General features: G+C 41.5%; 1 protein-coding gene across 3 annotated transcripts in view; it reads right to left on the bottom strand.

Moving 5' to 3' along the window:
- STAG1 (STAG1 cohesin complex component) overlaps positions 1–26,959 on the bottom strand; it is a 167,947-nt gene that overhangs the window by 56,597 nt on the left and 84,391 nt on the right. For all 3 annotated transcript variants that reach the window (XM_056564373.1, XM_056564372.1, XM_056564374.1), the window contains exons 2-10: positions 20,469–20,598; positions 20,252–20,381; positions 20,010–20,168; positions 18,373–18,469; positions 15,285–15,361; positions 14,660–14,864; positions 3,589–3,740; positions 1,395–1,468; positions 295–418 (exon numbers count right to left, since the gene is read on the bottom strand). In XM_056564373.1, the coding sequence (XP_056420348.1) occupies positions 295–418; positions 1,395–1,468; positions 3,589–3,740; positions 14,660–14,864; positions 15,285–15,361; positions 18,373–18,469; positions 20,010–20,168; positions 20,252–20,381; positions 20,469–20,497 (1,047 nt within the window). In that variant the 5' untranslated portion in view covers positions 20,498–20,598. The remainder of the gene's footprint in view (positions 1–294; positions 419–1,394; positions 1,469–3,588; positions 3,741–14,659; positions 14,865–15,284; positions 15,362–18,372; positions 18,470–20,009; positions 20,169–20,251; positions 20,382–20,468; positions 20,599–26,959) is intronic.

The following is a 26,959-nucleotide window of genomic DNA, read 5'->3' as shown; positions in this document are numbered from 1 at the left end:
CTACTCATGTGTGACCTACTTCTGCCATTATTTTGAGTACTGAATAGGTTTTTGTATTTCCAGCCCTTAGAGCAGTATTTCCCAACCAATGTGCCTCCAGCTGTTGCAAAGCTGCAACTCCCAGCATGCTGGGAGTTATGGCTGTGCAGTTATGCTGGGCGCTGTAGTTTTGCAACAGGTGGGGAGACACTGGCTGGGTAACACTGCTTAATCATAATGAAAACAGGATCAGCAGGACATTACCTGATGCTACATAATGTAACAGCCTACATCTTATTGATCACTTATGCTCACCCGGTCATGAAGCGTCCAGCCAACATATTTGAGATAGCTGTCATTGAGGAAAGCATCGCTGTACATCTTCATCCAAACGCCTATTTCTTCAATGCAGATTGCACGGATCTCAGCAATGGCATCCCTTTTAAGTAAAACGTACACGAAAGTAAGTGTTTAACCCTTTTACTGCCGGGACAATTTTTACATTTTTGACATGCACAAATATAACCTGAACTATTGCGGGGTGCTGCTTTGTTGTCTGTGACTGCCATGACTACTCATATTGCAACCTTCCACAAGCAGAGCGTAACCGAAGATTGCCAAAAGGTCAGTATATTGCAATATCATAAAATAATATTGCTATAAAATATGATTCATTGATCCTGCATGGTGAATGCTGGAAATAAAATAATAAAAACTATATAATTTGGGTATTGCTGGAATCTTAGTGACCCGCAGCATAAAGTTAATGGCTCTGATTTACTAAGAGTGTAGGTTTCTCTGTGGGGTTTTATTCAATTTTTTTTCCCCCAGAGCTCAAATCCACATTTTCTGTGGAAACCTCAATAAATATGTTAGGATTTTTTGATAATGTCGGAGACACACCCTATTTGAAAGTCACAACCATTTTCCTGGTGGCCACGCCCCTTTTCCCGGGTTTTCAGAGTAATATGGAGAGTTGGTCGGGTTTTTACATATTTAGGCGCAAATTCTGGCGCAGACAATTTTTCCCACAACAGGTTGGGTTTACAATAGTTACTCAGGGCCAAAGTATTCATGTGAGTCATTTAAAATGAACACACACAAAAACAACGTCAGTCAGACATATCAAAAGTTCTGAACAATCGGGTTCTCTATTTTCGAACCAATCAGTAGAACAAGCATGGAGAAGTGTGCGGCTATGCACTTCACTCACTGACCCGCAGCAATCTCTGTCCTGCTTCACTACATTATAAGTCTTTGGTGTCTAGTAAAGCTGGAAATAACCAAATGCTTCTTCCAGCTTGATTTACTGATCGTTGGGGTCAAACAAAAGTGGAACTTGAAGATGTTAACTGTGCAGTAAAGTTGACAATTCTGGGTGGATCTAACTACTGCTTAAAACAAACATATATTACCTGTATCTGTGAACAAAGATGCCTTTGAATATGGAGTTCATCATGTTTTCTATTTCATCCTGGTTTTCCTGAAGCTGTTAATACAAGCCACGACATATAAATTGGAGCAATAAAAATCCCTGGGAATTATTTGTTGTCAGTAAATGCACAGTGAGGAGGCAGCACTGCTTAAAGGGGAATTCGAATTTGGGCATTTGTAACAGGAATGTTTAAAAGGGCACACGTCCTAGTGGTGGGACTCATTCTTAGCTTTAGATTGTGGCTGCCTGAGTTGGCCAGGAAGCCGAAAAACAGCAGAGCCAATTGGGCTTTTTTTTACCAAGGTTATGTAACTTCCAAAAGAGGCGAATAGTGAGGTACCCTGAAACTACACTTTCCCTAAAACCTTTTTACGCCAATGGGATTTACCCAACCTGCGTTAAACAGCCAACTAAGTTGTTTTCTGTCTCTCGATGACCTATGGCTGCTATAAGCAGGACAAAGTGGGCTACAGACCTTCAATCTACAGAAGCAACCAGCCAATCAACAAAGAGTTGGATGCCCCAGTGGCCCTCTGAATAGTGCTCAGACAAGTGTCTACATTTTGCTGTTATGTGCGGCACCAGTGTTGCACATATTTTAGTAAATTTGGGGTGTTTATCTGTGCCCAGAAGGTCTTAAAAGGAGGGAGGGGGGGGGAAGGTAATACCTTCATATAACTTTAGGGTGATCGCTAGGCACTTCAGTCTGATACTGTTCACACCTATCCTGTGCTTATGTCATAAATATTCAGATGGGAATAACACCTTAACCCCTTCCCGCAGAATGACAAATGTCATGTCATTCAGTTAACAGGCAGAAATGCCACTGTTACTAGCGGGAGACAACTTCTGCAAGCCCTCAGGACCATCTGTGAATGGTCCTGGTCAGCGATCACTGTCTGTGTGTGTGTGTGTGTGTGTGTGTGTGTGTGTGTGTGTGTGGGGGGGGGGGGGGGGTTAAAGTTAATTTCCCCCGCTCTGCCCGTCCCTAGAAGTCCGGGCAGAGAAGGGGAAGAGGAGAGCTGCGGTGTGGACATACCGCAGGATCGGCGTCAGGCAGGTGGAGGTAAAGGGATCTTCACTGCTGCTTCTAGGAGTTTCAAATCTACAACTCCCAGCATACCCAGAGACTTTGGCTGGGGGTTGTAGTTTTTCAACATCTGGAGGGCCACAGTTTGGAGACCACTGTGCAGTGGTCTCTAATCTGTGCTCTTCCCGATGTTGCACAGCTATAACTCTCAGCATGCCCAGACAGTCCAGGAATGCTGAGAGTTGTAGTTCTGTAACATCTGGCCCTTTAGATGTTGCCGAACTACAACTACCAGCATGCTTGGGCAGCCGAAGGGCATGCTGGGAGTATTAGTTTTGCAAAATCTGGAGGGCTTCATTTTGGACACCATTACAGTGGTCTCCAAACTGTTTTCCTCCAGTTGTTGCAAAACTACAACTCCCAGCATGCCATTCGGCTGTCTGGGCATGCTGGCAGTTGTAGTTTTGCAATAACTGGAGGCACACTGGTTGGGAAACACTGAGTTAAGTAACAAACTCTGGCCCTTAATTACTAAGAGTGTTGTGTAGGTTTCTTTGTGGGTTTTAATTCCCTACAATTTATTTTCCACGGTATTTACTAAGGTTTCCCTACAGTTTCCACTTTCCCTACACTTTGCTTTTTTTTACATATGCTCTGATCTGTGGGGTTTTCATCAGCATAAATCCACCACATTTTCTGTGGAAACTTTAGTAAATATGTAGGGATTTTGTGAAAATGTCGGGAACACGCCCCTTTTCTGACGGCCCCGCCCCTTTTTCGGGTTTTCTTAGCAAAATGGAGAGTTAGTTGGGGTTTTTTCAATTCAGGCACAATTTTAGGCGCAAATTCAGGCGCAGACAGAATTTCAGGCGCATATTCTGGCGGGGTGACGTCACACAGGGGTGGAGTCGTGATGTCACGATACTCCGACCCCGTGGTCGCCACCCGGCTGTTTGTGAACTGGCACTGCGGCGTGCATCTCAAACAGGTGGGTGGCGAATACAAGATTGCAGGGGTCCCCAGCGGCGGGACCCCCACGGTGAGACACCTCATCCCCTATCCTTGGATAGGGGATAAGATGTCTCAGGGCCGTAGTACCCCTTTAAAGGGTTAATGTTGATTTAGAATAAAGTTGCAGATTTACCTCTTTCCGTTTCTGTAGCAGCAGTTCAAGCCTCTCGTTGGCTCTTTTACCAATCATTTTGTTCCTCTCCGTCTCATACTGTCGCTGGGTGTTGTCCTGGTGAATACTTAAGTTTAGCGCCACGTTCACCAGTGCAGTCATCAGCTTCATTGCTGTACACAGAAATTCAATGGTTTTATTTGTCTTAATCAAAATCCACAAAATATGTAAATGTGTCCGTTCTTTATTTTATTTCAGAAGCACGGGATACAAAAAAAAATAAATAAATAAAAAAGATTTAATTGTAGCACAACATTTTTTTTGCAAAACCTCAACTACCAACATGCCCAGACAGCCTGAGCATCATACTAGGTTTCTTCACCAAGGAAGAGCAAAAGGTTAGTTAAGCAATGGAAAAATTGGCCATCTTTGGGAGAATAACTAATTTGGCAGAGTCTTGACAGCTAAACCACCCCTATGCACTTGCAGTTACCTCTAGCAGCCTTTTTCAGAGGACAATGTAGAGCATGCTATGGGCTCGTAGCCCCAATCTACTACGGATGGGTTTGCAGATATTGTCGCCAAAAACCCCGGGTGACCAAAAAATAAAAAAATCCCTCTGGTGAATTCTGGGGATGTGACCTTGTGTGAGAAACTGGGAGAAACACCCGTTGGTGATTAGTGGAGGTTAACGTCCTAGGTCAGTGTTTCCCCAACCAGGGTGCCTCCAGCTGTTGCAAAACTATAACTCCCAGCATGCCCGGACAGCCTTTGCATCCACAGGCGGCCATGACATGCGCAGTTGATCCACCCTCAGTGGGGATCACAGATCATGCGCGGCGCTCTGTGATGAAAGCTACGGTACGTTTACAACATGTGACATAATTCCTGCTCAACCATTGATTAAATCAAGGGGGCACACTGTGATGACAACAGGGGAGTCTATATAAGGAAAGGCTGTACTTCCAGCATTCACTAGCCGCCTGTCCTCTGATGAAGCTGGGTTGCCAGCAAAACATCAGGACTATGTTCTAGTTTAGGGTTCTAATTAAGGGTTCTAGTTTAGGGTACCCCTTTGGGGGTTTCCCCAAAAGAAGTTGTTTACCCTGGTTGGAAAACACTGCCCTAGGTGAATGGTAAATGGAGTACACGTAAAAAAAAATCCAAAGTCCAAAATTGCGTTTTTTTTTGGTCACTTTGTATACCCTAAAAATAAAAATGTATAAAAAAAGCGATCAAAAAGTCCCATCAAAACAAAAATGGTACCGATCACTTCAGACGGAACAAAAAATTAGCCCTGACATCGCACCGTACATTGAAAAATAAAAAAGTTATAGGGGTTAGAAGATGACAATTTTACACATACAAATTTTGGTGCATGTAGTTAAATATTTTTTTTAATTTTTTTTTAACCCCTTAAGGACCAAGGACGTACCGGTACGTCCTTGGTCCTGCTCTTCTGATATAACGCGGGGTTACACAGTAACCCCACGTCATATCACGGCGGGCCCGGCGTCATAGTGAAGCCGGGACCCGCCTCTAATAGCGCGCAGCGCCGATCGCAGCGCCGCGCTCTATTAACCCTTTAGCCGCGCGCTCAGAGCTGAGCCGCGCGGCTAAAAGTGAAAGTGAAAGTTCCCGGCTAGCTCAGTCGGGCTGTTCGGGATAGCCGCGGCTAATTGCGGCATCCCGAACAGCTGACAGGACAGCGGGAGGGCCCCTACCTGCCTCCTCGCTGTCCGATCGCCGAATGACTGCTCAGTGCCTGAGATCCAGGCATGAGCAGTCATGCGGCAGAATCGTTGATGACTGGTTTCTTATGAGAAACCAGTGATCAACATAGAAGATCAGTGTGTGCAGTGTTATAGGTCCCTATGGGAGCTATAACACTGCAAAAAAAAAAAGTGAAAAAAAAAGTGAATAAAGATCATTTAACTCCTCCCCTATTAAAAGTTTGAATCACCCCCCTTTTCCAATAATAAAAAAAAAACTGTGTAAATAAAAATAAAAATATATCGTATCACCGCGTGCGGAAATGTCCGAATTATAAAAATATATCATTAATTAAACCGCTCGGTCAATGGCGTGCCCGCAAAAAAATTCCAAAGTCCAAAATAGTGCATTTTTGGTCACTTTTTATATCATTTAAAAATGAATAAAAAGCGATCAATAAGTCCTATCAATGCAAAAATGGTACCGTTAAAAACTTCAGATCACGGCGCAAACAATGAGACATCATACCACCCCATACACGGAAAAATAAAAAAGTTATAGGGGTCAGAAGATGACAATTTTAAACGTATAAATTTTCCTGCATGTAGTTATGATTTTTTCCAGAAGTCCGACAAAATCAAACCTATATAAGTAGGGGATCATTTTAATCGTATGGACCTACAGAATAAATATCAGGTGTCATTTTTACCGAAAAATGTACTACGTAGAAACGGAAGCCCCCAAAAGTTACAAAACGGGTTTTTTTTCAATTTTGTCGCACAATGATTTTTTTTCCCGCTTCACCGTAGATTTTTGGGCAAAATGACTGATATCATTACAAAGTAGAATTGGTGGCGCAAAAAATAAGCCATCATATGGATTTTTAGGTGCAAATTTGAAAGAGTTATGATTTTTTTAAGGCAAGGAGCAAAAAACGAAAATGCAAAAACGGAAAAACCCCCGGTCCTTAAGGGGTTAAGGACACATGACGTACTGGAACGTCATGTGTCCACTCCCGATCTATAACGCGGGGCCACGGCGTGGCCCCGCGTCATAGCGGGTCGGGACCCGTGGCTAATAGCGCGCGGCATTGATCGCTGTGCCGCGCGCTATTAACCCTTTTGACGCGGCGTTCAAAGTTGAACGTCGCGTCTAAAGTGAAACCGAAAGCATGCCGGCTAGCTCAGTGGGCTGTTCGGGATAGCCGCGGTGAAATCGCGGCATCCCGAACAGCTGACAGGACAGCGGGAGGGTCCCTACCTGCCTCCTCGCTGTCCGATCGTCGAATGACTGCTCAGTGCCTGAGATCAAGGCATGAGCAGTCATGCGGCAGAATCATCGATCACTGGTTTCTTATGAGAAACCTGTGATCAATGATAAAGATCAGTGTGTGCAGTGTTATAGGTCCCTATGGGAGCTATAACACTGCAAAAAAAAAAAGGGAAAAAAAAAGGGAACAAACATTTAACCCCTTCCCTATTAAAAGTTTGAATCACCCCCCTTTTCCCATAAAAAAAAAACACAGTGTAAATAAAAATAAACATATATGGTATCCCCGCGTGCGGAAATGTCCGAATTATAAAGATATATCGTTGATTAAACCGCACGGTCAATGGCGTGCGCGCAAAAAAATTCCAAAGTCCAAAATAGTGCATTTTTGGTCACTTTTTATATCATGAAAAAATGAATAAAAAGCAATCAATAAGTCATATCAATGCAAAAATGGTACCGTTAAAAACTTCAGATCACGGCGCAAACAATGAGCCCTCATACCGCCCCATACACGGAAAAATAAAAAAGTTATAGGGGTCAAAAGATGACAATTTTAAACGTATACATTTTTCTGCATGAAGTTATGATTTTTTCCAGAAGTCCGACAAATTCAAACCTATATAAGTAGGGTATCATTTTAATCCTATGGACCTACAGAATAAAGATAAAGTGTCATTTTTACCAAAAAATTTACTACGTAGAAACGGAAGCCCCCAAAAGTTACAAAATGGCATTTTTTTTTTTCAATTTTGTCTCACAATGATTTTTTTTTCCATTTCACCGTAGATTTTTGGGCACAATGACTGACGTCATTACAAAGTAGAATTGGTGGCGCAAAAAATAAGCCATCATATGGATTTTTAGGTGCAAAATTGAAAGAGTTATGATTTTTTTAAAGGCAAGGAGCAAAAAACGAAAATGCAAAAATGGAAAACCCCCCGATCCTTAAGGGGTTAAAGTAGTAAAACAAAATAAAACCGATATAAATTAGGTATTCTTGTAACCGTATGGACCTACAGAATAAACCTATGGTGTAAATTTTCCCGAAAACTCCATTGCATAGAATCGGAGGCCCCCAGAAGTAAAAAAAAATTGTGTTTTTTTTCTTTTGCCCCACAATTTTTTTTTTCTGGTTTTGACGTAAATTTTGTCGTTAAATGATTGGTGTCATTATATGCTTATATGGGTCTGTATGTGCAAAATTTTAGAGTTATGATTTTTAGAAGGTGGTGAGGAAAAAACAAAAGTGCAAAAAACGGAAAAACCCTGCGTCCTTAAAGTCTCATGAAGATGTGAGACAAACAGTATCTTGTGGGGAAGGGATCCTGCAAGTATGTTCTGAGGGGTAGACCAATCTCTCTGAAAATAACCTTGAAGTAATTTCGTTTCTCAAGCGAGATTTGTCCCTATTGCTAACCTGACCTGCTTTGGGTTCCTGGCTAGTCTGAGGGGAGTGAAAGGCAGAGTCCCTGAAAGAGAAAGTTGCTCTAGGGCTGACCCCATCTAAGGCTCCTTTCACACTATGAGCAATGCATTCATTCGTTATTAAATGTCCGTTTTCTGTGTAAAAACGGATGTATAACAACAGAAGAATTAACAGGTGCTAACTGCTTAATAAATATTCATCCGTTAAGACCCGTTAAAACATCCCTCATATATGGCCGAACACCACTGCCTACAGACTCCTACAGCCGGAACTACTACTACTCCCATCATGGAACAGACTTGTTTCCATGATGGGAGTAGTAATTCCCTGGCTGCAGGAGTCTGCAGACAGCTGGGGAGGCTACATTAGTGTGTGTACTACAACCCCCATCATGGATCAGTCTGTTCCATGATTGGGGTTGTAGTACAGGGGCTGCGGGATTGATCGCACTGGGTCTCACTTTTGAGACCCGATGCGATCAGAAGTTATTAAGCAAGGGGAGCAGGCGGCATGGTCCGCAACCCTGCGATGTATCGTGTAACTTTCTTCTTTAAATCCCCCAGCCCTGAATGGCCGGTACTGAGGAGCGGGCATATCTGTATTAAAAGCGCTGTGGGGGGGGGGGGGGCAAGATATATAGCGTTACAGGGGGGGGTTAAACATATAGCCTATATATCTAGCCCCCAGCGCATTTATAATATGCCCCCTGCAGCGCATTAATAAAGATATGACCCCTGCCGGCACATTTATAAATATATACCCCCTGCCGGCGCATTTGTAAATATATACCCCCCCCACGCATTTATAAATATATACCCTCCCGCCGGCGCACGTATAATGTACCATCCGCAGCACATGTATAATGTAACCTCCGCAGCGCTTCTATATACATATGCCACCACAGTGCTATATGTGAAAAGCATTCTAGCTGCAGCATCGGCCGGCCCGATGCTGCTGATAGAAATACCTTTCATACATAGTGCTGCGGCGGCATATGTATATTGATGCGCTGTGGTGTGCAGATAACGCTATAGGTTTGCCCACCCAGTGCACCTATATACATATACCCCTGCAGTGCTATGAAAGTGCTAAATGAAAAGTATATCTATTAGCAGCACATTGTGCCAGCAGCAGGCTAGTGGTACTATGTGCTGCTAATAGAAATACTTTTCATTCATAGCGCTGCAGAGGTATATGTATATAGATGCGCTCAGGGGGCAGACATAGCATTATCTGCCCCCCACAGCGCATCTATATACATATGTCGCCGATGCTGCTGCTAGAATGCTTTTCACATATAGCGTGGCGGTGGCATATGTATATAGATGCACTGTGCATATTATACATGCACTGCGGAGGGTACATTATACATGCGCTGCAGGGGGTATATATTTATTAATGCGCCAACAGGGGTCATATCTTTATTAATGCGCTGCAGGGTGCATATTATAAATGCACTGGGGGGCTAGATATATAGGCTATTTGTCTACCCCCTCCTGCAGCGCTATACATCTTGCAACCCACAGTGCTTTTAATATAGATATAGCCCCCACTGCCACTCACAATGCTCATTTTAAAAACCCTGCAGAGAGCCCCGATTGGTTCCTCAGTACTGGCCATTCAGGGCTCCCCGCGGGGGATTCAAAAATGAAAGTTAAAACACACTGATACATCGCAGGGTTTCAGAGCTTGCCGCCCACTAATAACTTCGGATCGCATCGGGTCTCAGAAGTGAAACCCGATGTGATCAATCCCTCAGCCCCTGTACTACAACCCCCATCATGGAACAGTCTGTTCCATGATGGGGGTAGTAGTACAAACACTAATGTAGCCTCCCCAGCTATCTGCAGACTCCCGCAGCCAGGGAATTACTACTCCCATCATGGAAAGAAGTATGTTCCATGATGGGAGTAGTAGTAGTCCCTCAGCACTGCAGGAGTCTGCTGATGTCACCTCTTCTGAGCATGCTCAGAAGTAATAACTGATACTATAAACCAGATGCAAAGGATGACCAAGGCTCATGCGTTTGCCATAGACTTCAATGTTAAAAATAACGGCCGAAAAATTGGTGGATGTTCCGTTAATTCTTCCGTCACAACTAACGTCCGTTAGTCATGACAGACTAACGGATAATCAAAAAATCCCATAGACTTTAATGGGATTTTGTAACTGACATTTCACATCCTTTTTTAAAGCTTTTCTAACAGACATTTATAACGGATCTTTTAACAGATGAATTTTATAGTGTGAAAGCAGCCTAAGGAAGAAGTGGAGTCAAAGAAGGCTCCTTTAGTCTTAGGAAGGAGGCAGGCTTATCAATTATCGGGGATGCCATAGACAGACGATACAAAGAAAGCGACCTTCATGCTGCAGGTTTAAAACCACCTCAGTGAAGTCACGTGATTGCCGACACACGGCTCTCAGCATTAGACTTTCTCTGGTGTTATCGGAAGGCAGCCATCTATACACTAACTATTGCAAGGTGGCTGCCCTTTCAGGAAAACTAATGGAATCTATTGTAAGAATGTTCCAATTTATTGACAATAAGTGGAACACTGAAGTGTTGCGCCATTTGTTCTAAGCAATGACAGCAAGTAGGTATTCTGAAAATCGTAAATTGCTGGCAGATCGATTGACCAGGCTTAGGATGCACCAACTTTTAGGTGATTTAACCCTAAAATGCCCCAATTCTGGCTCTATTTTGGGTGCATGGAGTCCCTTTCTGTAATGATAGTCCCAATTTCTCTACCCGCCTCCCCCACAAGTGCCAACTTGCTTAGGGGGGCATTCATCATTCCAACACCTGGCGTAAACTGTAAAAATGTACAGAGTTTTCAAACAAGCACATGCTTTGCACAAAAATTGTGACTTTTTGGTGGGCACGATTTCACACAAATTACAGAAATTACATGGGTTGTGGTAAACAGAAAAAAAAATAGAAGAAAACAAAATCAAAAGAAAATAAAACAACTTTATATTACTTATTAGGTCACTGACACTACTGCCAATGCTACTTTCTCCATCAGAATTTGTTAGGTGCCCCTTACTTGTGATGCTAGTAAGTATGTGACCAATGGGCAAGAAATTGGGCAATGCTGTTGAATTTGGACAATGCATCCAAAAATGCAACTCCGTTGTAAGAATTGTATGTCTCAGTCACGTGCATATAACCCCTACCATGTTGTGCACCCGCAGAGCCTTTTACGTCCAAATATGAGGTATGTCCATACTCAGAAGGAATTGGTTTACAAAATGTGAGTGTGTGTGTGTGGGGGGGGGGGGGGGGGTTTCTCCTATTACCCCTAGTGAAAATGAAACATTTAGGGGAAAAAACAGCATTTTATTTTAAAAAATGTAATAAATTTCATTTTCACATCCCACTTTATCGAAAATTTGTCAAAAAGCTGTGAGGTGTTAAGGCTCACTGTACCATTTGTTACGTTCCTTGAGGGGTCTAGTTTACCAAATAGTGTACCATGTATTTTTTGTTTTTTTTTCCTAAATGTGACATGCCGCTGGAAAAATTAAAAAAAAAAAAAAAAAAATTATGAAATTTTGGAATTTTTCACAAAGAAATTATGTATGTATTGACAAAAACTTACCACTAACAAAGTAGAATATGTTACGAAAAAAACAATCTCAGAATCATATGATAAGTAAAAGCATCTCAGAGTTATTAAGTGACAGGTCAGATTTGCAAGAAATGCTCTGATCCTAAAAGTCAAAATGGGCTTTGTCCTTAAGGGGCTAATCCTATTATCTGAGTATAATTTTAAGCGGAGAAAAAAAAATAATAATAAAATAAAAAATAAAATAAAAAAAGTAGCAGACAGCTATGGAACTATAATGGTAAGAGTTAAATTCCCATGAAAAAGCTTTAGCAAAGACAAGCAGAAACCTGCAGGTGCCTGAATTGCGCATATTTCCTTTTACACATTAGGCTAGAAACAGACGTGGATAAACTCAAGTTTCACTGTTAATGGGAAAGGAAAACAGCACAAATGTCAGAGCCCAGACAGCAGCGCTGGCAGGAGAGAAGAAAGTGAACGTCTTCCATCTAATTAGAGTTCTTAAGTTTACCAGCATGGGGCAGCAGCCTAAAGAGACTCACAAGAGCAATTTGCCCCAGATATGGAGCAGGCTAGAAATAGGAATCCACACAGAAACAAGGTGGCAGTAGAGATTGCAACACAGATAAGACTTCAGAGCACATACACCAGCACGCTCCACACTGACTTCAGATGACATGCTATGCATGTGGAAGGGGAGGAAAAACTGATCACTTGCTAAATAAAGCTTTAACGGCAATGAAAGCCAGGAGGCCATATAACATCTCAGCGTTATTATTGTTTGTTTTATCTTTTACTTTTGATAGTACTTTTGAAGGTGAAGCATTTTATATTTTTTTTGTACAGGCAAAGAAAGATTCCGTCTTGACTTAGAAAATAAATGTTGTGTTGCTTTTTGCATTTCTATGAATAACCAATAGGAAAGTTACATTTTTATCATCATGGGAAGCTGCATTTTCAGCAGGTGTTCGGGTAGTAGAATTCTTCCCTACAGATTTTAGCATAGTCTGAATCTTGGGGGGGGGGGGGGGGGGTTAAATAGTCAAATTTCACATGGCTGTCTATGTGAGCAGCGGAAACTTCTATATATCCCTGTAATTGTTTACTATATTTCATCACTTCTAGGTCCTGTCTATTATATAATAAATGTTTTCTACGGCTGATTTCGCCACCTTTTTTCCCTTGGGATTTACATTTGCAAGATTCTCCAGTTTCCTGGGATCTGTGATTCTACAGTAACACTATATTGATTTGCACTTTATTTTGGTTGTTATTCACGATTCATGAAGGTACTGGCATCCACTGTATTGCATATATTAGTGATTTTTATTGTTTTTTTCAGACCTTACCTGTGTTACTTGGTATTATCACGTGGGGTCCCATGACAGATATGCTAGACAAACACAGGTGGGAATGGTGCAGAATAGTATGACTTTTCTTTCACACGTTTATATTTGTTTTTTAAGTGCATCTGTTTTGTGGTAGTAAAACTTCTGAATGACCCAAATAGCCACAGATAAGGTTATAGTGAATATCTGTGTTCTCTTTCATGCCGTTTGCATGACCAAGAAAACACTGTTTTAAAGGGGTACTCCACTGGAAAACATTTTTTTTTTTAAATCAAATGGTGCCAGAAAGTTAAACAGATTTGTAAATTAATTGGATTTAAAATCTTAATTCTTCCAGTACTTAGCTGCTGTATGTTCCACATGAAGTTCTTTTCTTTTCACATTTCCTTTCTGTCTGACCACAGTGCTCTTTGATGACACTTCTGTCCATTTTAGGAACTGCCAGAAGCAGGATAGTTTTGCTATGGGGATTTGCTCCTAGTCTAGACAGTTCCAAAAAGAGACAGGTGTCAGCAGAGAGCACTGTGGTCAGACAGAAAGGAATTCCAAAAAGAAAAGAAACTTCCTGTGGAACATACAGCAGCTGATAGGTACTGGAAGGATTAAGATTTTTAAGTAAAAGTAATTTACAAATCTTTTTAACTTTGTGGCACCAGTTGATTAAAAAAAATGTTTTCCAGTGGAGTACCCCTTTAATGTCCTGGCCACAAATGCTGAAAGGTAGGCCCTTTTACCGCGCGCTCTGTAATGGGGGCGTCCCAATCCCTGCCTCTCACCAATGACTGACCGCTCTGGAGTTCAGTCAGAAAACCAATAGAGCCGTCATTCATTTGTAAGAGGCCGGGGACACTTCCATTACAGAGACTGTTCAGCAGCTATCAGAGATTTAAATTGTCATCATTTCTTGGTCATGCAAAGTACATAAACGAGAAGTTAAATCTGCACTAACCTTCCCTGTGGTCATTTAGTGCTATCTTTGCAGTTCTACCACAAAACTGCTGGCAGGTGCACTTTAAGTAGTTTGAAGTGTTTGTTTTTGGTTCACTATCTACAAAATAAACGTATTGATTTGCTACATATTTGTGGTGTGCAAAGTTTCTATATGTGCTAGCTTTTTGTTCCGTTTTGCCAGCCCCATAAATAGAACACAGGCTACATTTATGTTCTCAATTCTGGAAAAGAAGTCACTGACCTTTAATGACCTTACATCAAAGGATTTACAGACCAGACAAAAACACAAAAGAAACCCTGTGATTCCAACCCTATTCAGAGGTAAAACATTTTACCTCATAGTTTGGATCAATGGGTTTCTTTTTTTTCAGCATTTTTGTTTAATTTTGTGCAAAGACAGCTGAGGGAAGCACATTACAACTTCTCTCTCCATTGACCACTAAGAAAGCAAAGCTGCACTTTTATTTCTAAACTACATAACCTTAGTATGTATAGTTTTGTTTTTAGAATATATGGGGCCCCCTGCGATCTCCGGAACTGGACCTGGCTCTCGAGTGAGGAGCGTGTGCGGTAGACGGGACGCGATCCATTCATTTCTATAGAATTTAATGCAGCGTGTGCCGTCTACCGGTAGACGACACGTGCTCCTCACTGAGCAAGACAGGGTCTCAGCGGTCCTGTGGATAGGGGATAAGCATTTTTTTGGCTGCAGTACCCTAATGTAATGTACTGACTGCAGCACCAGACATTCCATAAAACGTATTAATATAATAGCCAAGAATCTGTAAAATGTTAACTATGAGAAGATTTACCTGCCAGTGTGCTTGTGTGCCTGAACGCTCGGACCTGGGAGTCTGAGAGACCAGTCAGAAGGGAAATGACAGTGTCCATCATGTACTCGTCATATATGATGCTGTACTGACACTGCCGGATCAGGACGCCAATGAACTCACAGAAGTTGCTGCGGAACTTTTTCCAATGAGGGCCGGGCATTGTTAGGGGGTAGTCACCGCTATCCTATTTATAAAAAAAAAAATAAATAAATAAATAAAAGTATACAATCTTTTCAATGAAATGGTCGAAAACGGACACAAACAAAAGTAGAAAGGTGTTTCAAGCTGCATTCATATGGCACAAACAGAGCTCTATAGTTATCGCAAATAATGGATTAAAAATCCCACCGTGAACTCAGAAAAGCCTTTCCCCAAAGCAATATTTGAGAAAGATTCTCAACCCCACCCGTGGCTCTCTGAAAACAGCAAATGACTAGGCAAAATTTAAAGCAAGTATTAATGTGAGCCATTCATTTATATTAGTAATTATAAGTAGCCCAATAAGAATGTAAGTAAAGCTCTTCACACAAGGTGCTGGGGATTCTGCTGGAAGTCTGCCTGTGACAGAAAAACTCAAGATTAGTCCTAAAAGCTTACTTCATACCTCATCAAACTCTTCAGTCATTTTCCGAATAATTTCAGCATTCTGCATATTTCTGAACATTTCAATTCTTACAGTACCTATAAAAAGGTTTTAGATGTTAGTCCTATAAAAAAGGTACAGGACAATTAAATATAAATCCAATAATAAGGATACTTTCACACTGCAGCATCCACCAACGGTATAATGACATCCACTGCCCATAGGCAGAGATTGTATTTAAAAAAATAAATAAATCTTTCTATCTCATACTGAAGAAAGAAAGTAAAAGCATATAATGATTTAAACCAGCCTGACAGAGGTCGAAAAGACACCAGCTTTGGCCTCAATCCGGTGAATGAAGGGGTATGGATGTGGTTGACACATGCATCAAGAGTTTACAAAAACAGCATAGCTCATGGTGCTAGGCCGTTCATGCAACTCCCATTAACATTAATCTGCTGTTAATCTCCCATTAACATTAATTAAGTAAAACTGCTCACTTGGCTGCTTTTAGCTTCCTAACCACCAAAAGGTGGCCATAACCAAGCGGGTTCAGACATTAAGGAGATTTCCCGTGCATATGCAAAAAATCTCCCAAATGGGAATACCCCTTTAACCAGAATTTTAAACTATAGTTTGGAAAGGCTGGAAATGTAATGTAGATGTAATGGAGGTCACACTCTGTACATACATTCTGTATATAAAAACTTACAACATCAGAGCTGGTTACCTACCTTTCTAAAGCTCCTGAAAGGCAAATCTGCCTAAATAAGAAGTTAGAAATTATAATGGCATTGTTAGGCACACCTACCTTCCAGGCATTACTGGAACCTGTGTGACTTTTCTTGCAGAAATGTAGACCCCATATTTCTGTGTAAGCACTGTAATCCCAGTGTTTTGTGTGTATAATCTATATATATATCTCTATATGTGTGGTAGTGGCACATTATTTTTGCACAAGAAATACCTTATAATGTGCCAATAAAGGTCAGAAAGGTACAGTGTGTGGTGCCGCCATTGGAGTACTACCGCTGTTACTGTTACTACCCCTAAGTGTGTACTACCGCTGGTACTGTTACTACCACTAAGTGTGTACTACCGCTGGTAATGTTACTACCCCTAAGTGTGTACTACCGCTGGTACTGTTACTACCCCGAAGTGTGTACTACCGCTGGTACTGTTACTACCCCTAAGTGTGTACTACCGCTGGTACTGTTACTACCCCTAAGTGTGTATTACCGCTGGTACTGTTACTACCACTAAGTGTGTACTACCGCTGGTACTGTTACTACCACTAAGTGTGTACTACCGCTGGTACTGTTACTACCACTAAGTGTGTACTACCGCTGGTACTGTTACTACCACTAAGTGTGTACTACCGCTGGTACTGTTACTACCATTGAGTGTGTACTACTGCTGGTACTGTTACTACCGCTGGTACTGTTACTACCACTAAGTGTGTACTACCACTGGTACTGTTACTACCCCTAAGTGTGTACTACCGCTGGTACTGTTACTACCCCGAAGTGTGTACTACCGCTGGTACTGTTACTACCCCTAAGTGTGTACTACCGCTGGTACTGTTACTACCCCTAAGTGTGTATTACCGCTGGTACTGTTACTACCACTAAGTGTGTACTACCGCTGGTACTGTTACTACCACTAAGTGTGTACTACCGCTGGTACTGTTACTACCACTAAGTGTGTACTACCGCTGGTACTGTTACTACCACTAAGTGTGTACTACCGCTGGTACTGTTACTACCATTGAGTGTGTACTACTGCTGGTACTGTTACTACCGCTGGTACTGTTACTACCACTAAGTGTGTACTACCACTGGTACTGTTACTACCACTAAGTGTGTACTACCGCTGGTACTGTTACTACCACTAAGTGTGTACTACCGCTGGTACTGTTACTACCACTAAGTGTGTACTACTGCTGGTACTGTTACTACCGCTGGTACTGTTACTACCATTGAGTGTGTACTACCGCTGGTACTGTTACTACCACTAAGTGTGTACTACCGCTGGTACTGTTACTACCACTAAATGTGTACTACTTCTGGTACTGTTACTACCACTAAGTGTGTACTACTGCTGGTACTGTTACTACCCCTAAGTGTGTACTACCGCTGGTACTGTTACTACCACTAAGTATGTACTACCGCTGGTACTGTTACTACCATTGAGTGTGTACTACCACTGGTCCTGTTACTACCATTGAGTGTGTACTACCGCTGGTCCTGTTACTACTACTAAGTGTGTACTACCGCTGGTACTGTTACTACCAGTGAGTGTGTACTACCACTTTGGGGGAGATTTAGCAAAAACCTGTGCAGAGAAAAAGTTGACCAGTTGCCCATAGCAACCAGATTGCTTCTAGAAATAAAAGAAGCCATCCATTAGGTTGCTATGGGCAACTTTTCCTCTACACAGGTTTTGATAAATTTCCCCTATAGGTGTACTACTGCTGGTATGGTTAATACAACCGTGTGTATACTACTGATGGTACTATTAAAACTGTGTGTGTACGACTGCTGGTACTGTTACTAACACTATGGGGGAGATTTATTAATTTTATTAATACCAGTGTAAAGGTGCAGCTGCCCATAGAAACCAGATGGTGTGTGTGTGTGTCTGTCTATCTATCTATCTATCTATCTATCTAGATATAGATATATATAAAAATACAATAGTGGCCTCTGAAAACAGAAAAGACATCCGATTGGTTGCTATAGGCAACTGCACCACTTTTCCTCTACACAGGTTTTGTTAATTCTCCCCATGTGTGTACTACTACTGGTATGGTTACTACTATGATTAACTTAAAGCTGTGAAGACAAGGAAAATGATGCAGCCTGTACTCAGCACTCTAGCCCTAAACTTCCTTGCTCATAAGTACTAGAATAAGAGGCGAGAAAGGAGGGGGGGGGGGGGGAGATATGGCTATCGTCATATAGATGTATACGCTTGTTTCGTCTGATGTCAGACTTAAAACACGAAAAATATAGAAAAGTGAAGGAAGAAAAATAAAAAAATTACTTGAGGTTTCATTTGTTGCTCACATTACCAATGTATCTGATCACATACAAGGCCACAATCCTACCTTTACAGCCTGAACACTGGATGAAGAAGTTTATCAAGTCCAGAAGAGCAATGTCTCGGTCCTGCTTGTAAGACTCAATCCAGTCGTCAACTACAGACTATGGAGGAGAAAAAATTATTTGTGTAAATATTTATTGTAACATAGTATGAGTATGGTTGCAAAAGCCTTTTTTTAACCCTGAATTTGTAAATACCCCTTATAAATTAACTGCTATGTAAATTAAGCTTTGAAGCCCACTAGGTGTTCCCCTCGGCTGCTAAAGCCTAACCCAGTTGATCTGTGCTGGGCTCTAGCAGCCGAGGGGAAAGCCTAGTGGGCATCAAAGCCTAATTTATAATATAATTTTACTAATAGGAGGTATTTACGAATGTAGGGTTAAAAAAAATGGGTTCTGTATCTTTATATTTTCTCTTATGCTGCAGTAATGTTAAAATACATAACTACTTAACTACAGACAGCGCTACCTTACTACACAAAAGACGTGATCACATTTACAAGACGGCTTTGAAAACGATGGCTGCTTGCAAAGTTTTAAAATCATGTTATCCTTAAAAGCTCAGGCATCAGAGATTGTACTAAGTTGCAACATGCATGCCTGCTCCCTCCCCCGCATGGATGATGAATAGGGCTCAGTTGCATACGCCAAGTAAGGAAGGAGGAGGAGCGCATATTGGATCTCAGCCCCATCTGCATGACTCTCGAGCATGGAAGGCGAACATGATTTTATAACTGTACAACCAGTCATTGGCTAAGAGACAGATCTCACATGTTACCTCCCTATTAGCCTATGCCTTCAGCTCTGAGCATGATATAGAGCTGGCAGATTCACTTCAACAGTGTACAGCTATTTTTGTCCTGCCCATATGGCTGACTGGAGTCATAGCGTGCAAGTCCACCTGCCACTCCATTTAAAGGGGTACTCCAGCGAAAACCTTTTTTTTTTTTATCAGCTGGTGCCAGAAAGTTAAACAGATTTGTAAATTACTTCTATTAAAAAATCTTCTATTACTTATTAGCTGCTGAATAATACAGAGAAAATGATTTTCTTTTTGGAACACAGCTGTCTGCTGACATCTCTTTCTATTTTAAGAACTGTACAGTGTAGAAGAAAATCCCCATAGCAAACATATGCTGTTCTTGACAGTTCCTAAAATGGACAGAGATGTCAGCAGAGAGCACTGTGCTCATGATGCCAGCAGAGAGCTCTGTGTTCCAAAAAGAAAATAATTTCCTCTGTAGTATTCAGCAGCTAATAAGTACTTTAAGGATTAAGATTTTTTAATAGAAGTAATTTACTTTCTGGCACCAGTTGATTTAAAAATAAAATAAAAAATAAAAGTTTTCCACCGGAGTACACCTTTAATGTCTGTATATGACAATGTTTCCCAACCAGGGTGCCTCTAGCTTTTGCAAAACTACTACTCCCAGCATGCTCGGACAGCCGTTGGCTGTCCGGGCATGCTGGGAGCAGTAGTTTTGCAACAGCTGGAGGCACCCTGGTTGGGAAACACTGGTATATGGGATGTGCATCTTGTGAGCAAATTTCTTTATTTTAAGCTAAAATAATTAGCGTAGCACACTTGTCTTAGTTAGAAAGGTATATTTATGCAATACTCAAAGCCCTAATGGGACATCACCTGCATGGCACTCTTGCCCATTTTTACAACTTCAAAGAGCGTGACTGGATCCCCTTCTCCATTCTGCTGAGGATGTCCATTTGCCCTTCCTCTTCCTCTGGCTCCTGGCTCTCCCCGACTCCGCTCTCCAGGAGTCTTGCGCGGTTTCTTTATGGCGGACTACAAATAGAAGGAGAGACTAAAGGACAAGCTTTCCACCATGTAAAGATTGTAAGTCATTTAATGATCACAGTGTAACATACCGGCGGTCTTCCTGGACGCCCTCTTTTTCTTTTCCCCTTAACCTCTATATCCTCCACTATATCAGAGCTCATTTCGCTTGCCACTGCCGACATGTCGGTGTGCACTGTGGCACTCTCATTTGTGGAGTCCCTAGAAGAGAATATATACATATTTTACACTCAGTTACGGATCATTAAAATGATACTCTAAACGCTGCAGTACAAGACAAGAACTTACTGCAACACTGACAGCTCAGAAGTAATCATCTTTGCACAAGTTTCTTTCCAGATGAGGTATAATCCCAAGAAGAATTTCTGCTAAAATATTTTCTTCAGTTTCAGTTATTGGAAATGGCTCCGTAATAAACCTGGAAGAGAACAAAGACATTAGGAAACTGCGCTGAATTCTGAGTGTCAGTCCCTGGATCACTCACATTTGCTATGCCCAAAAAACTTAAATGGGCACCGTCATGAAAACTATTTTTTTCTATTGCACTCCGTATGGTAAATAAAAAATAAAAAAAAATAATATATATATATATATATATATATATTTCTAATGAACTTTGTTTAAAAAGTTTTCTATATTTTATTTGTGTTTAAAAAAGCTGCCACTAGGTGTCTCCATACTTGTCCAGAACACATTTCCCCCCCCCCCCCCCCATCTCTTGCACAGACTTTGGACTCCTGCTGGCCTGTCAGAAGTCCAAAATCAGGAAATGCAGTCTGGAGTGCTGAGGGGTGTGTGCAGCCTTAGCCAATCATAGCTCATTTCACATTGAACTGCTCTGGGCTGTGTGTAGCAGAGTGAGGGAGGAAGTTCTCCCTTGTATGGCTTCAGATGATGTCGCAGCCTGCTGGGTAACACCCCTTCCCAGTCTGTGAATCTGACTGAGCAGAAAATACAGAGCAATATCAAGGTAGAAAACTATCAAATAAAAATAAAGGCAGGAATTGGTTTATCATGATGGGGCAGTGAACTGCGAAGATTATAAAATTTAACAAGATCATGACAGGTAATCTTTAAAATAAGTAGCAAGTTTGTAGACACTGGATTCTGATTCTAGACCCCTCAGCTTCATTTGGATGAGATTTCTCTCAAATTAGAAGTTCTATCCTACTCACAGATAGGTGAAAAGCATCCGATTGATATAGGTCAGACTACTGGAATCTCCATAATCAGGAGCAAAGGGGGTTGTGTGTCCACCCATGGGAATAGAGCAGCACTTCTCGTGATCCGTGGGGGTCCCAGCAGACAGAACAACATTGAGCAGATATTTATCAGGCGGATGGGCGATTCATTTTTATCTTGTGATAACCACTTTATTGAAGGGGGTGGGTGTATGTAAATTTCATACATACATTATATATATATATATATATATATATATATATATATATAAAAATATATATATACACATACACACACTGCATGTATTGTTTGTATGTATATAGAGCACATAAACTAAATAAAATTTGTGTGCCAATCTTGTGTATGAATATAAACTATGTATTGCTTTTAAACATACATGCAGTATACACACACACAACAAATTTATAGTGATCACAATTGATGGATTACAAAAAAATATCATAATACAATTTTTTTTTACATGAGTTTTAGTCTTTGTTGAGATCTGATTTGAAGTTTCTGTTCGAAGCTTCATTCACATATTTATCAGCATTCACCATCCTATGACATAGCGGAGCGAGGGAAATCCCTAACACAGATGTGAACAGATCTGTATTTCTCTTATTGTATAAAAAGCTATAGTGATTCTGTATTAAAGGGATTGTCCAGTAGTAGTAAAATACTTTTTTCCTCAAGCCTATTATTGCAGTTCAGCTCCACTCATCTTATTCATCTTCTCCTATTCCATTTACGTTTTGGGTTGCGTATCTAAAAGCACAATCTGTAGCGAGGATAAATGCTGTGGAGGTGATGACTTCTCCGCTGACTATGTCACCCTTTTCTGTGGTACGAATGGTTACAGCTGTCTTCCCCAACCAGTGCGCCTCTCGCTGTTGCAAAACTACAACTCCCAGCATGCCCGGACAGCCAAAGGCTGTCCGGGCATGCTGGGAGATGTAGTTTTGCAACAGCGGGTGGCACACTAGTTGGGAAAGATTGACTTACAGATACAAGTCATTAGGTGACAGGTCAATTCATACAAAGTGGAATTATCCTTATGCCCTGGAAGAAAAAAAGTCACAAATCAGACCAAGTAAATGTTGCAGAGACACTGATCTCAGCTCAAAATCGAATATTAACTCCTTGAGGACTTAGGGCGTACCTGTACATCCAAGCCCGGTCCCGGTGTTTAAAACGGGGTCACGCTGTGACCCCGCATCACACCGGGTCGGTCCCGGGGGCTAATCATAGTCGGGACCCTGGGCTAACAGCGCCGGCAACGATCGTTGTGCCGCGCGCTGTTAACCCTTCAGAAGCAGCGTTCAAAGTTGACCGCCGCGTTTGAAAACGAAAGTTAACGCTTACCGGCAGCTCAATCGGGCTGATCGGGACATCGCGATAAAATCGCTATGTTCCGATCAGCTTGGACGCAGGCAGAGGTCTCCTTAGCGGACTCCGCGGCGTCTGATCGTCGATTGATTGCTCCAAGCCTGAGCTACAGGCTTGAGCAATCGAGCCCCTATCTCGCTGATCCATGCAAAGCTATGGCTTTGCAGGGATCAGGGTAAGAGATCAGTCTGTGCAGTGTTATAGGTCCCTATGGGAGCTATAGCACCGCAAAAAAATAAAAGTGAAAAAAAAAAAGTTAACAAAGGTCATTTAACCCCTTCCCTAATAAAAGTTTGAATCACCCCCCCTTTTCCCATAAAAAAACTGTGTAAATAAAAATTAATATATGTGATATCGCCGCGTGCGTAAATGTCCGAACTATAAAAATATAAAGTTAATGAAATCGCACAGTCAATGGCATGCGCGCAAAAAAATTCCAAAGTCCAAAATAGTGTCTTTTTGGTCACTTTTTAGATCTTGAAAAAATGAATAAAAAGCGATCAAAAAGTCCGATCAATACAAAAATGATACCGATAAAAACTTCAGACCATGGCACAAAAAATGAGTCCTCATACCGGCCCGTACGCAGAAAAATAAAAAAGTTATAGGGGTTAGAAGATGAGAATTTTTAACATATAAATTTTCCTGCATGTAGTTAGGATTTTTTTTCCGAAGTACGACAATATCCAACCTATATAAGTAGGGGATCATTTTAACCGTATGGACCTACAGAATAAAGATAAGGTGTTATTTTTACCGAAATATGGACTGCGTAGAAACGGAAGCCCCCAAAAGTTACAAAATGAAATTTTTTCTTCAATTTTATAGCACAATGAATATTTTTTCGGTTTCGCCATGGATTTGGGTAAAATGACTAATGTCACTGCAAAGTAGAATTGGTGGTGCAAGAAATAAGCCATAATATGGAATTTTATGTGCAAAATTGAAAGCGTTATGATTTTTAGAAAGTGATGAGGGAAAAAATGAAAATGCAAAAACGGAAAAACCCTGCGTGCTTAAGGGGTTAAAGGGGTACTCCACTGGAACACTTTTTTTTTTAATCAACTGGTGCCAGAAAGGTAAAAAAAAATTGTAATTACTTCTATCACAAAATCTTCATCCCTCCCAGTACTTAGGTGCTGTATGCTCCACAGGAAGTTATTTTCCTTTTGAATTTCCTTTCATTCTGACTACAGTGCTCTCTGCTGACACATCTGTCCATTTTAGGAACTGTCCAGAGCAGGAAATATTTTCTATGGGGATTTGCTCCTACTCTGGACAGTTCCTAAAATGGACAGAGGTGTCAGCAGAAGGCACTATGGTCAGGCAGAAAATAAATTCAAAAGGAAGAGAACTTCAGAAGTAATTTTCAAATCTATTTAACTTTCTGGCACCAGTTGATTTAAAAAAATAAATTAAAAAAATACAGTTGAGTGTAAGTGTGTGAGGTGAGATGGTGGGTTAAATGTATATTAAGAGAATAATTATATACACATACATACATATATATATATATATATATATATTATAACAAATATAAATAATAGGCTACATATACACACACCTTGTAAAACAACCTGGTCTCCTCCACACATTGCCCCTACTTGATAGGTTGTGAAAATGCTTCATTTTTTTTTGTACGACTTATATAAAAAGGTCACAAACGCATCAATCATTATGTGTCAGTCTATTTATATCCCTAATCATATTAAATGACTACAAAAGCAGGAGCAGTGCCAGGGCCATGAAACTGTTAAATGTAAAACTATTTTAGTTGCTGCCACTAGGTGGCTATGTATCATAGATTAAGTTTACTTTGTTTAAGAATAAGAAGAAGAGTACATCCTCATGTGAACTTTGCAGGCAGCGCTCTGGCTATCAGTGTTTACCTCCAGTACAGGGATCATCAATGAGGCTGGGTTCACATCACGTTTTCGTAATACAGTTTCCGCATCAGGTTTTTCATGAAAAACGCATACCTCAAAACTGGACTAAACTGTATCAAAACGTGTGTACAAATTTTAACCCATATACGGTTTAAAAAAATTATGTCTGGTTGCATCAGTTTTTAAGAAAAAAAATAAAAAAACACGTATATGTTTTTAACTTTTCACTCCATTATGAATAAAGTTTCACTTGTTTGAAATTCTAAGAAAAAAAACTGTGCAAAGTAAAAAACTGTATGGTAAAAATCGGATGAAACCGTACGCACACATGGTTCTGTACGGTTCCCATTGACTAGAGCAGGGGTGTCAAACTCAAATTCATCGGGGGCCGCATCAGAAGTTTAGTAACCCTGAAAGGGCCGGTTGTATCTGTAGGACCCCTCCCTCCCCCCCCCCCCCCACATTCCGTATATGCCGGCGTATAAGACGACTGGGTGTATAAGACTATCCCCAACTTTTACAGTTAGAATGTAGAGTTTGGGATATACTCGCCATATAAGACTACCCCTCCTACCGCAATGTACCGTACCTTGTAGTTCCCCCCACATTAGGTAGGCAGCATGCTCCCCCACATTAGGTTGGCAGTATAGTTCCCCCCACATTAGGTTGGCAGTATAGTTCCCCCCACATTAGGTTGGCAGCTCCCCCCCCCCCCCCCCCCCTCTCCCTCCCCACAGACATACAGCCTCCAGCCATATACAGTGTATGGCTGGAGGCTGTATGTCTGTGTGCTGCCCCCACTGTGATCCGGTCACCGCTCCTCCGGCCCGGGGTCACATCTACTGCTATGGCCCATAGCAGTAGGTGCCAGGACCGGTCGAGCGGTGACCGGAACACTGAAGATGATAACTCGCCGCCGGTCACTTACCAGGGCCTGCGCGCGTCCTCCTGCGATGATCCTGCCATCCTCCTGTTCCTCCCGCGTCTCTAAGGTTGTACGCACGCGACGTCACTGACTTACAACCATAGAGGCGGAGGACCAGGAGGACTGAAGGAAGGATCGCCGCGCATGCGCTGAAGAGGCGGCTTTTTTATTATTTTTTTTAAAGCGAGATTAAAGGTGAAGGCTGGCTGCGGGCCACATGACGAGGTCTGGCGGGCCGGATTCGGCCTGCGGCCCGGGTGTTTGACACCCCTGGACTAGAGTGTTAAAAATAAAAAAATGTATATGTTTCTATATGATTTTTCACCCGGACCAAAAACTGTGGTAGGCTACAATTTTGGGTACGGGAAAAAAAACTGACAAAACTGTACAAGATGAAAAACTGACAATCTGATACATCCTTTGGCATACAGTTTTCAATGGAGAGTCAATGCATACGGTTTTAAATACGGTTCTGTACGGTTTTCAAACTGAAAACTTATACGGGAACTGTATTGCAAAAACGGTGTAACCCCAGCCTCACAGAGTGTTACTACTGTGCACTAAGACAGCGCGGCTTCATTACAGCCCCGCTGAGCTGACACTTCACATATGCAAGATTAGAGGCAGCATTATGCCAACCAGGGAAAACAAGTTTCAGTGAAACACGTCCCTATAAGACCTCAGGGATTTTACACTACGGCTATCATCAAAAGGAGAAAAATATAATATACACATTTTTAATGTATATATCTTCTGTGTGTGTAAAACGAATGTTTAGTAAAACCCTGAAATGCCTACACACAGTTTTGGTACTGTAGTGGTGTTTTATGTAATATACCATTTTCCATCACAATAAAGCATTGTTTTTTGTTTAGTTTTAGAAATTAGCTCTGGTTTTCTATTCCTGGATAACCCCTTTAAAAGGTGACATTAGTAGGATACGATTAGGCCATTCACAATATTGCAAGGGTCACAGCTCCACACCTCCCTGCACGCCACAGCCAATCGGTGCCACAGTTTGCTATAAAACAAACGCTGACTGGCAGCTGCTGTGTTTCCATCACCCTGTGTGTCTTTACCCTAAAGCATCTGTCTAAATGCTATACAAAAAGCTAAACAACAAACTAAATAGAAATAGATAAAAAAAAAAAAAATGATGTAGGGAGGAATAGGTAAGTTAGAAAAATAAGTCATAAAGACTTCAGCAGTGTTTGTGCTCCATGGAACGAGTTTAGAGTTTCGTCTCCCTATATTATGTTCATTAATCAGGGATGTGGAATTCCTATCACCCGACGCACGGGACATGCAGTTCCGGGCAGGTGAATTTTTCCGGCCCTTAGCCCTGCTTCGGGCAAGCAGGGCCAACCTGACAAGTGCGGCGGCGCTGAGTCTGTACG

This window comes from Hyla sarda, chromosome 3 (assembly GCF_029499605.1).
Source record: "Hyla sarda isolate aHylSar1 chromosome 3, aHylSar1.hap1, whole genome shotgun sequence".
NCBI lineage: Eukaryota > Metazoa > Chordata > Amphibia > Anura > Hylidae > Hyla > Hyla sarda.
The sequence above is the reverse complement of the archived record's forward strand: the minus strand, read 5'-3'. Positions and strand labels throughout refer to the sequence as shown.